The sequence below is a fragment of the Balearica regulorum genome, chromosome 7 (assembly GCF_011004875.1).
Source record: "Balearica regulorum gibbericeps isolate bBalReg1 chromosome 7, bBalReg1.pri, whole genome shotgun sequence".
Classification (NCBI taxonomy): domain Eukaryota; kingdom Metazoa; phylum Chordata; class Aves; order Gruiformes; family Gruidae; genus Balearica; species Balearica regulorum.
The window spans coordinates 30,990,663-31,001,295 of record NC_046190.1 but is presented as its reverse complement, the minus strand read 5'-3'; the positions used below and the strand labels follow the sequence as shown (position 1 = coordinate 31,001,295).

The window sequence follows — 10,633 nt, the reverse complement described above, 5'->3', positions numbered from 1 at the left end:
CTTTTACCGGATGTTATGATTTTTTGGGGAAAAACATTTGCTTACATAAAGCTGTATTTGCCTCCTACAGTGCCAAATACTAATAACATACTGCTCCGTATTTCAAACTCCAGTATCACCCTTTTACAGCACAGAAATAAAGCTACATTATGCTGATACTTGTTGAAGTGGCAATAGAGATGACACATCACATTCAGCTTGCTTTACAACTCATGAATTATTGCATATTGTACCTGTATCTAGTTGTATCAATTAAGGAAAAAAAAATCCATGGGAAAAAAATCCATCCTGAAGTTAAAGTACCATTCATATTAATAGAGAAACAGAGCAATGCTCATGGTAATTTTCTCATTTTTCACTGAAGAGAGCAGCCATTAACATCCCCCATGATGTGAAACTGCTCCATTTCATCTATGCTTTAGGATGCTTTTGTTATTTTAACTACAGCTCTTCAGAGCTGTGACATGCCGCTGCAGCTAAACATCAATAGCAACTTGTGTGGAGCATCAAGAGATGGAGTACATCATCTCCAGAAAATTTCAAGCCTTAGCTGGTTTGACTGACCACAGCCTCTGGTTCAGGCACTGAATTTTGTTGTCCCAACACCACAGTGGAAAATGGAGCACTGCCTTCAGGATACTCCACTGTTATTTTTCTCCTCATCTTTCTTTTTTTCTCCTCCTTCTCCCTTTTAACAATTTACCTGACACTGCCTTCTTTCTGCAATCACTCAGAGGAGTGTTTTATTTCATGTTAAAAGACAAGATATGTATTGAAAGTAGCAATTTTATTTGAGTTAAAATTATTTACAAAAACCCAAAGACATACTTCATGAAACTGGTACAAACTATTTTTCCTGCCGTTGGCTTTTGCTCCAAAGATCACAGCTGAGAAATACTGTATAAAATAAAAATAGGATTGGATTCAGAAAAGTACTCTACTGTTCTAATTTCCAATTGAGAGTATTTACACAAATATTTACAATGGAAAAAAAGTTACTTTAAAACTTTAATTTGCAAGTTGGCCTCAAGTACCCTTTAATGCAGAGTTATTTGAGGGTCTAACACACAAAAATGCACTGCAGTTCACAGGGTGATTTCTCCCCCCACCCTCAAAAAAAAAAAAAATCTGCATTTGTCAGTGCTTGACAATTAGTTACATTTAAAAAAACCTGTTAAACACTGAGGTAAATCAATTCCCAAACAATTACCAGTGTAACAAAGAAAGGTAATTGTCCCTGCTTTCCCCCATCATCACATCTAGATTTTATTTTCTCTTGCCATCTCTCCACAGAAAACTATATAATCAATTTGAAATCCCATTATAAGTGAAAATCTCTAAAATCAGAAAACTTGATGGGACAGAATCTTCAGTAATTTCATCCTGATGTAGACCGTTTACATACAGCTGCTCTCTCTCTCTCAATACCGAGGGTTTGTTTTTTTTTTCTTTTTAAATAAAGGGGAACACAACCTCAAAAACTTTTCTAAGTTACACTGATACACTAGGTTTTAGAAGGTGATGAGAGAAAACGCAAAAGAGTATGACCAACATAGGATTTTTGCCGCTAATCAGTTACTTCCTTACAGAATTCCCAACAATCTGCATTATCAAAAATAGGAAGACATAGAAGGCAGCCACTGTATGTAAAAAATTTACAGCTGGCACTGATACAAAAGCACGAGTTCTTAACTTTATACATGGAGATAACACAAGATCTAAAAGCAGGTTAGATTTCCTGTTATTTCCTCCTCATTATACATAGAACTAATATTTTTATGGCTTCAAGTTTTACAAATTCAATGGAATAACATGATGTAACTACCTATACAGGTATTTAAAAATGTCAATGAAGCAGATCTCCAAACAGTCTGCAAATATTCAAGACCAGCTTAATAAAAATAATTACCAATTCTGTTGGTCTGAATAATGAGTGCAAGAAAAGAATTCCTAAAAAAAGTCATGTGTTTTCTGGGATTCTTTGTTCCACTTAAAGTCTTCAAACACAATGCTTTGCTGTGAACTAGACCTCAGACTGAACAAAATCTTAGCTATATCAGCAATTTAAGGCTTTGTGTTGTATGCATTTAAACTTTGTCATACTACAGAAGAATGAAATAGAAAGATTATGTCAGCTGGAAACATTAATCCCCGTTGGTGTGTTAGCTTCTTTAAAATTCTTCCCCCCTAAAACATCCAAATTCTTTGTATTGAGCATTATAAAATACATTTTGAGTGCTTCCTTGAAACAAATTAAAACAGCATTGCAAAGTTTTTGCTTATTAGAAGTGTAAACTACCCTGGGACTGAATATCATTTTTTTTTTTCCTTCTCTCCTCTTTTTTTTTTTTCCCCCCTAACAGGGCAATTTTTTTTTTTTTTTTTTTTACAGTTACTATTTCTTTTGTGGATAACATACCCTCAAATGGCTTTGTGTGTTTATGAATTTGCATGCTTCTTGAAATACAAAGTGTTATGGTCTATCAGTTTACAGTACATGGGCCATGACAGTTTTAGAACTGAGAAATAGTTCAACAACCTAATTTCAATCAAAACAGTATAAAAAATAAACTATCCAATCCTCGCCTCTTTGGATTCCAACAAATTTTAAATATAGACAGTAGTTAAAATCACAAAAGTATTTAAAAATTTATATTTTATGATTTTGGAATAATCTAGTAATAAAAAAGCAAGAGCAAATTAAACTCAAATAGGAGCGGTGCTGCTGTCCAGAACGTCTTTATTAGAACATTTGTTTGATACCTCAGTAGCTAAGCTGCCTTTGCACCTGGCTGGCATGAAACAGTGGCTCAACAGTAAACAGCAGTTGCACTATCAGCAGCAAGTTTTTCCCCTTGAAACTTGTCACAAACAAAGCAAGAAAAAAAGATAGGGAGGGTAAGCCCTGCCAAAAAATATTTAAATACTGCACTGCATCATAAACAGCATGGTTTCTTTATTTATTTTCCTCAGAACCTTTTTCCCCTCATTTTTGATAGTTGCAGATTGATGTAGTAACTGTCATTTAGAAAATGCTGAATGCATGGTTAAGAGACCAGGTAGCCTTAAAAATCCGAACACGAATGACACAGATGAATGCTCTTGGTATATCCTTCAAGGACTTCTTTCATGACTTCTTCTTTTGTCTAAGGGTAGCTCCAGCATTAGAGCGCCTGCTGCGGAAGTTAAGTATCTAGCAGTGTTCCAAGTATTCAATCACCCTAGAGATAGATTTCTGGCCTGTTGTTCCAACAGCACACTGCAAAACATAAAACAGAAAACAGAAGTAACAAACAAGCATTTGTAATACCTCTTTAAAATACTTGAGCGCTATGCTGTTTTCAGAATTTTAGTATTTAGCGTTACATAGCGTAAAAGCAGTTAGGTTCAGGCAGAGTGTTCAAAAATATTTTCCTGACCAGTGACAATCAAATGGAATGAAAGTAGCTTCATTCCATTTACTGCCAAAATAATGACAGACAAATGGGTCTTCAGTATTTAAGAAAACAGAAAATCATCCTGTGCTTTTCTAAAGACAACTGAAAAATGTTAAATGCTTCTAAAAATGTACGGACTATTAACAGAAAACACAAAAATATGTACAAACATCGATTTTAAATATATATTACTTACAGTAAGATTCATAAAACTGAGAAATTTTTTGAGCATTTCAGTCATTATCGAGAAGTCTCCTTCAGGTAAGTACTCCCTCACAGTAGTCACATTGATCTAAGAAATAAAACAATCTATTTTAATTTGGGAAATATTTTTCTGACATAGGACTGTGTTACTCTGCATGTGAGATGCAATAAGACAAGTATATTCAGAGCATTAAGATGGCTTTTGGTGTCATCTCTATGATTAAGTTTCTCAAGCAATATTCACATGTTTATGGTGTTTATGTTTCTAGGAAACACCTGCTAAAATCTTTAGTGGTTGTGTGTCCCCCCCCACCTTCTTTTTTTCATTACAGACCATTACCACCACCAGACCCCCCCAGGACCTACAAGATTACCAAGAACTAAAAACTCCACCAGATACTCTCCTGACATGGAGAGAATCCTCCTTTGTAATTGTTAAGGGTTGAAAATGATTGAACTTGTCAGTGTCACACCAAACACTAAAATTGTACGGACGCTAATCAGTCAAAAGGTACAGAACGGCATGTTAAAGACCTTCTCTGCCGTCATGGTAAATTTAGACAAGGCTGAAGGCAGGTCTGAACCTCATTTTCATTTGGGCATGTATTTGACAGGACAGTTTATGAAGTTCTTAGCCATCAGAGTTCCAGACTTTTAAGTTTTAACTTCAGGTTTCTATTATGCATTTCCAATCTGAGGCAATCATCTTCAACTAATATGGACATATACAATTTCATGTAATTTCAATGGAGGAAATAAAGCAGACTGATAAAAAAGAATAAACAAGTCTGATGTTAACTTGCTTATTGAAACTACCAAAAAATAAAGCAAGCTTTTGTAATTATAGAACCGGTGAGCCAATTTTCCTCTGCCTTTCCCAAAGTTGTTCATTTGCAGGCTAAGACTAACAGCAAAGGTGAGAGAGGCGGAAGAGGTTCAATATTCAATTCCAACTGGTTTTGATAAACATACTGATGGTCCAGAAAATCTAGTTTGGATGGAATACCTCTGGGAACCTTCCACAGAACTATATACATCAATGTAGCGTCACCAATGTACTAGCTCACATTGAACCCTGATTTAATAAACTCATTTTAATACTGCAAATTATTACTTCACTAAAAACTGTATTGGACTTAAGAGCAAGTTATGGACTTATTCCCTTACTGGACTCTCTTGGCAGAGACAGCCTAGAAGCAACGCTGTGTACGAGGCCACAATGCAGTCTTCCATGTGCTTCCCAGCATGCTGAAGAGCTGTAAAGAGAGACAACCGAGTGTACTGTATTCTCTAAGCAGCTTCTATCTTTTACTGCTTCAAATACAATCTTTTATTATCACTTTTCTGAATTCTTTTTCCCCAAATAAAGCAAGCTTTCGGACTGAGACTTCAGAGGCGAGAATCAGACAAACTCCTTACTAACTCAGCTGCACATTCTTCAACAGAAAAACGGCGTTCACTTGCTTTCAATTAATTACATGGTATTTTATTAATTACTTTTAACGTGCAAAGTGTATGCTTAACACAACAAAATACAAGTATAAATGTTTCATGTGATACTATAAGCCAGTAAGAATTCCACCAAAAGACGTTTATTCTATTAAGCACAGATATAGCATTTTTTGCTAATGACTCAGCATTTTTGGGCAAACCACAAATAGCTGCAGACAACAGTTGATGGAGCTACAAAAATGAGGAAGGATATAAAGCAAGGTTGGAGAAAGTAATATACCGCACCTACTATTAGAAGGTTACAACACTATTAGAAGTAATACACTGCACCTACTATTAAACAAGAAAGATCGACGTTTCTGACCTGATAGATTTTCCAGAGACAAACTACATAAATCAGCTTAGAGATACTCCAATTCCTGGAACGAACTGCCAAAGATGCAGCACATCAAGGCATGGCACAGGGACCTGAGATACCACTGACAGAGTGAGAAGAACTTGGGCACAAAGAAGATGGGGACAGAAGAAGCATATGTGCAAACAGGGAGGGGAAGAAAAAAAACCACCCTAAAAGCAGCATGAAACAAGAACAGGTCATGATACCCTGGAAAAACAAAATTAAGGGAGGTGACTCAAAGATTGTTTCATTAAATAAGATAAAGGCCTAAAAGCCGTACCTTCCAGAATATTTCTTACACAGAATGTCCCTAAAAAGGTTTGGGTTTGGTTTTTTGGTTGGTTGGTTTTGGTTTTTTTAACAAAGGAACTGACAGAAGGTACTATTAAGAAAATAAGAAGCAGCATAACTTCTTCCACTTCCCATGCTTCAGCTCTGAACTGCTCCTACTTAGGATCTGTAACAGTTTTACCTGGGAGATACACTGAGGAAATCTCAGCCCAAGAGACCGCACGTAGCTAAGAAGCAGAGGATAATTTAAGCAACTTAAGCAATCACGGACCTCTCTGCCTTTTCTGAGCTCATCACAACCAGACAACGTACCTTTATTAAGATCAAGTTCTTCATCATCTTCTTCCTTCTTATCTTTCTCTTCAGTACTATCTGACTTTTCTGTGGAGACCCACTGTATCTCCCCACTCGTCTCTTGCCATTCCCCACTCTTATCATGTTGAGCAGTAGGAGCTTCTTTAATCAATTCATCTGTCTGGCTCTCGGCCAGCTGTGCCGCTCGCTCACGCTCAAGAAATAGCTAATGGGGAAAATTTCAGGAGAATTTCTATTATAAATTAAATCCGAAACACACTGAATTAATACTTGAAAGTTTATTTCCCCTACACAATTCACCCCTTAATGCAGTCAGTTTTCAATACTTTTCTTAACAATAGCCTTTTCTTCTTCAAAGGAAAATATAATTTACCCCAACACCAATGCTGTGCTCTACAGAAAAGGCGTCTCTCCCTCCCTCCCCTCCTCCCCCTCCAGTGCTGAACCAGTTGGCAGGCTCCTCTTGGGCATCGTAAATGTTTAATTGTCGTCTTTGAGACACAGCTTGAAGATTAAAAGTTGCCATATTTTCCTGTCTGTTTTTGTCCTCTATGAATCCTCATTTTCATTTCATGCTAGCTATCACCTCTGCTTTCTTAGCTTTTCCCCTGATACGGAAAAAGCAAAAATTTGAAAGAGTAATTTAAAATGACTTATCAAGGATGTGACTGAACCAGCGATCTCATATTGTGCACTTGTATCTTGTGAATTATTTCCCAAACCATACAACCACCAGTTTTAAATATTGCTTTGCAGAGCTGTATATTAAGATATTTAATACTATTTTTATTGTTGATTTTTTTTTGTCTGCTGCTGGACAATTATTTCACATAGTTAAAGAAGAACTAGTAGAAGCGTCCATAAAATTATCTCAATTGAAATAAAATGGTTGCACTTTAAAACCCTTTCAATTCTTTTATTTTAGCTTGCATGGTAGAACTTGTTCATCAAAATTATTGGTGCATTTCTTTTTTTAACAAGTCAATACAATATTTAAGAAGGCTCTTTCACATCCATATTCATTACATCCATATTTTACTGCTCTTACAAAGCATGAATTTTTTAAGTCACAAACTCCAATAAAGATACTACTTTAAATAAAAAAAAAAATATATGGAAGCAAAGTATGTAAGACAAAAATAGCTTACAATTTTTACAGCTGGTTTAAAACAAAACAAGTAGTAAACCATATAGGAACAAGAAAACTAGAAATAAACCATATAGGAACAAGAAAGCTTTATGGAGCATGAAAGCAGCCTTTGGATGTCTGTAATAACGATACCACTGTCTTCTACCAGGAAAGCTGTTTCTGTAATGGACAGTACTGAAGAAGTCAAAGTTGTGAGCGGCACCCCTCTTCCCCCACTGTGCTGCAGTACTCAAAATACGAAACAGGAAAAAAAATATTGACAAATCTTCAAGTGCTGAGTTCTCCCTTCCCCCTTGACAGGCTGATAATGAGAAATTGTAACTATTACAGGGAAAACACATTTCTTACCTGCACTAAAGCCTGAACAGCATCAATCTGCCCAGTTATCTTTAGGCTATCATCTCCTTCTCCCGTACAGAATGAGTCAAAGGAACATGATGTTTCCATATTGACGAGACAGTGCCTATTCCGAGCACTATATTCTACTAGATTGATCAATAGACCCAATCCCTGCAAGAATTGGAGAGTCAAAGAGATTACACACATTAAAAAAGGATAATTTAGCAAAAAAATAGCTATCCAGATAAATGTCCTCTTTAGGCCTTATCTTTCTGAGGATACATAACTTACACCTTGATGAAACAGTTTGATAGACAGATGGATCAGGGTTTAAAGAAATAGGAGGTAAAACTGAGATCCCTGTATACTAGAACTTGTATGCAGGAATCTCCATTTTTCCAATTTTGAACATGGAAACATTTTTAAAGATGAGATTTCATTTCTAGATCAGGGATTCAGGTGTCCAACCCTCAGCTTACATTCTTAAAAGACCCTTCACATACACAGTTACACTGTCGCTGTTTAGGCCACACAGACTCATTTTACGTAAACCGAAGTAAATTTGACAAAGCCTTTATCTCAAACAATAACATTCACCATATTTCTAAAATTGAAAAGACATCTGAAAACTAGATAATTCACACTTATTTAGCCAAATCTTGTTGTTCATCTAGCAGTGCACTTTTTCCCACCAAACACAGGGAAAATGGTTAGAGCTCAAACCTACCAAATCCTTCCAGGAACGTTCGCTAAGTACCTCATTAAGTATATATATGGTCAATGAAAACTGCAGAGGCTGCTCCTTAATTTGGAGCCAGAGTAGACAAATGCACAAGGGGGCAAATCACTTTATGTTAATGAAACAAATACAATAGCTTACCAGCACCCGAATATCAAATCTCTGTTCTTGAGGTAGGAACTTTGGAACCTGAAGCACGCAATTCATAGCTGTGCCTATCAGACCATCTTGTTCACCTGTTTTTGTACTACCCCATTCTGTAAACAAAGACAGTTGAGAGGCTCAATTTTGAAAATACTCATTTTCATAGTTGTAAGCAAATTGATAACCTTTTGTCCCTAAAGACAAAGGGGACTCTTACCCAAAGCACACAACACTTAATACTTGCCATTACTTATCCACTTTGCAAAGACAAGTTACTGATTACTGTAAAGCAAGCATCTACCATACCTAATTGCTTTATTGCACTGTACGTGGAAAAAACATAATCAATAAAAGGGTTTACATTAATGTATTATTTGATGCTTTAACACAGAATATGCAAAATTTTGTTTTGTTTGTTTTACCGTTATCATTTGTTAGGTTGAGCAAGACACCAATGATGGCCCTCATACAGTCTTCCACTGCTTTACCCACGTGGTTGGTCACATTCTGGTGAGGCAGAGGCTTATTGTCTGGTAAACAGATACTGTCTTCAGCACGATTATATCGCTGGATTAATTCTTCACAATGCTGCAGTGCTCTGCAGGGAGAAGATGCAGAACAAAATTACCTCGACAACATACAAGACACTCTACCCTTACACTCATTTCACCAGGAGAAAAACTCAAATGCAAATTTTATGCAGAATTTTTCTGATGCCCAGATGCCCAGTCTGTAGGGAGAGATAATAAACTTATCACCTATAAAATCTTTTATGAGCTCAACTGAAACTGTGAAAACAAAAACCAGGAAAGCTTTAAAGTTAATCTTTCTTTCCAAATTCATCATTCATAGTCTTACAAAAGATACCTCCTCTGCCTACAAACCCAGCCTCTCATATCCTCTGACCATCAAGGCACAACATTATTCTGACAGTGTTATCTAAATGCCCTCTTGTTCCGTCCTCAGAGCTATTTCCACTCTATAAAATAAATAAATGGCACATGACTTCCTAGCAGTAAAATCTTAATTTCATAATACTACTGGACCTCAGGCATGATTCTACTGCATGACATTAGTTCAATGTTAAACCAACAACACTGATTTCAATTACAAACAAAAGTGTCAAAAATATATATTGGTCTAAATAGCATAGTAAACTTTGGTTTGGTGGGTTTTTTAATTTAAAGAAATACTCAAAATATCTAACCTACAACCATGAAATTATGTTTCCAATGAGGTCTGCAGAGTCAAATTTTCAGCTTAATTTGTTCTCTTATGAAGAGCAGTACAAGAGGGATGCAATCTCTGCCAGTCAACTGAGACCTCACCCAGATTGATAAATGGGTTAGAAACGTTTGTATAAGCATCTTTGCCAGGGAGAACAGCTAAGAACAGAATTTCACTATTCTAAATTCTTAGTTACACTGTCAATTCGGTTATGCTCCATTTCAGTAAACACTTTAGCATAATGAAAACACAATAAATAGACGTAGCTTCCTAACTGCCCTCTTCTGTGTTCATATTAACTTGGTACAGAAGGAGCAGAATCCACACTTTGCAGCTTCTACAGAACCAACAATAGCAGCACTACATATTGGTAGCACTCAGGTAGTTACCTGCACCCTCATCTGAATTAATTTTAGCATTACTTAATGAAAAGTATGGATTTCCCCCCCTAGAATCTTCTGGTATAACATTTATTTTTTTCCCTATTATGTGCAGTGCTCTGCAAAAATGCCTTTTTGTTACAACTTACTTAGCTGAGGAGACTATGAGTTGCGAGTCTTTGTATGCTATCAGATAGCTCTGATTTTCTGGATTATGCACCGTTACCTAAAAAGGGGAGGAAAAAGTAATATTTAAAGTGGGACTTTTTTCCCTTGAAAGAGAAGCATTCCCTTCCACTACCACCCCACTTCATTCCACATTTCTTGGTTATTATCCAGTGTCAACTTCCATTTATCATTCTCCAATATTTCCTTGGAGTTTTCACCTTGTAATTAATCACACAAAATTGCAGCACTGAAGGTAAAACCATCTTCTCTGATACAGTAAGTACAGAAACCGTGTGGCAGTGTTCTGCCACAGCAGAACCCATATCCTGGGACTACAGTGTCCCAAGTGTGTATGTATATAAGTGTATGTAAATATATATAAAAATAACA

At 36.3% G+C, this 10,633-nt stretch overlaps 1 protein-coding gene across 5 annotated transcripts in view; it reads right to left on the bottom strand.

The window, feature by feature from the left end:
- Nucleotides 1–768: 768 nt before the first annotated feature.
- WAPL (WAPL cohesin release factor) overlaps nt 769–10,633 on the bottom strand; it is a 158,322-nt gene continuing 148,457 nt past the window's right edge. For 3 of the 5 annotated variants that reach the window (XM_075758737.1, XM_075758736.1, XM_075758735.1), the window contains 7 exons: nt 10,225–10,301; nt 8,891–9,066; nt 8,466–8,581; nt 7,595–7,756; nt 6,094–6,301; nt 4,809–4,897; nt 3,535–3,729 (listed from right to left, as the gene is read on the bottom strand). In XM_075758737.1, coding sequence (XP_075614852.1) covers nt 3,550–3,729; nt 4,809–4,897; nt 6,094–6,301; nt 7,595–7,756; nt 8,466–8,581; nt 8,891–9,066; nt 10,225–10,301 — 1,008 coding nt within the window. In that variant the 3' untranslated portion in view covers nt 3,535–3,549. Of the gene's footprint in view, nt 3,260–3,534; nt 3,730–4,808; nt 4,898–6,093; nt 6,302–7,594; nt 7,757–8,465; nt 8,582–8,890; nt 9,067–10,224; nt 10,302–10,633 lie in introns of those variants that run through there. The other 2 variants (XM_075758738.1, XM_075758739.1) reach the window with 1 other exon arrangement.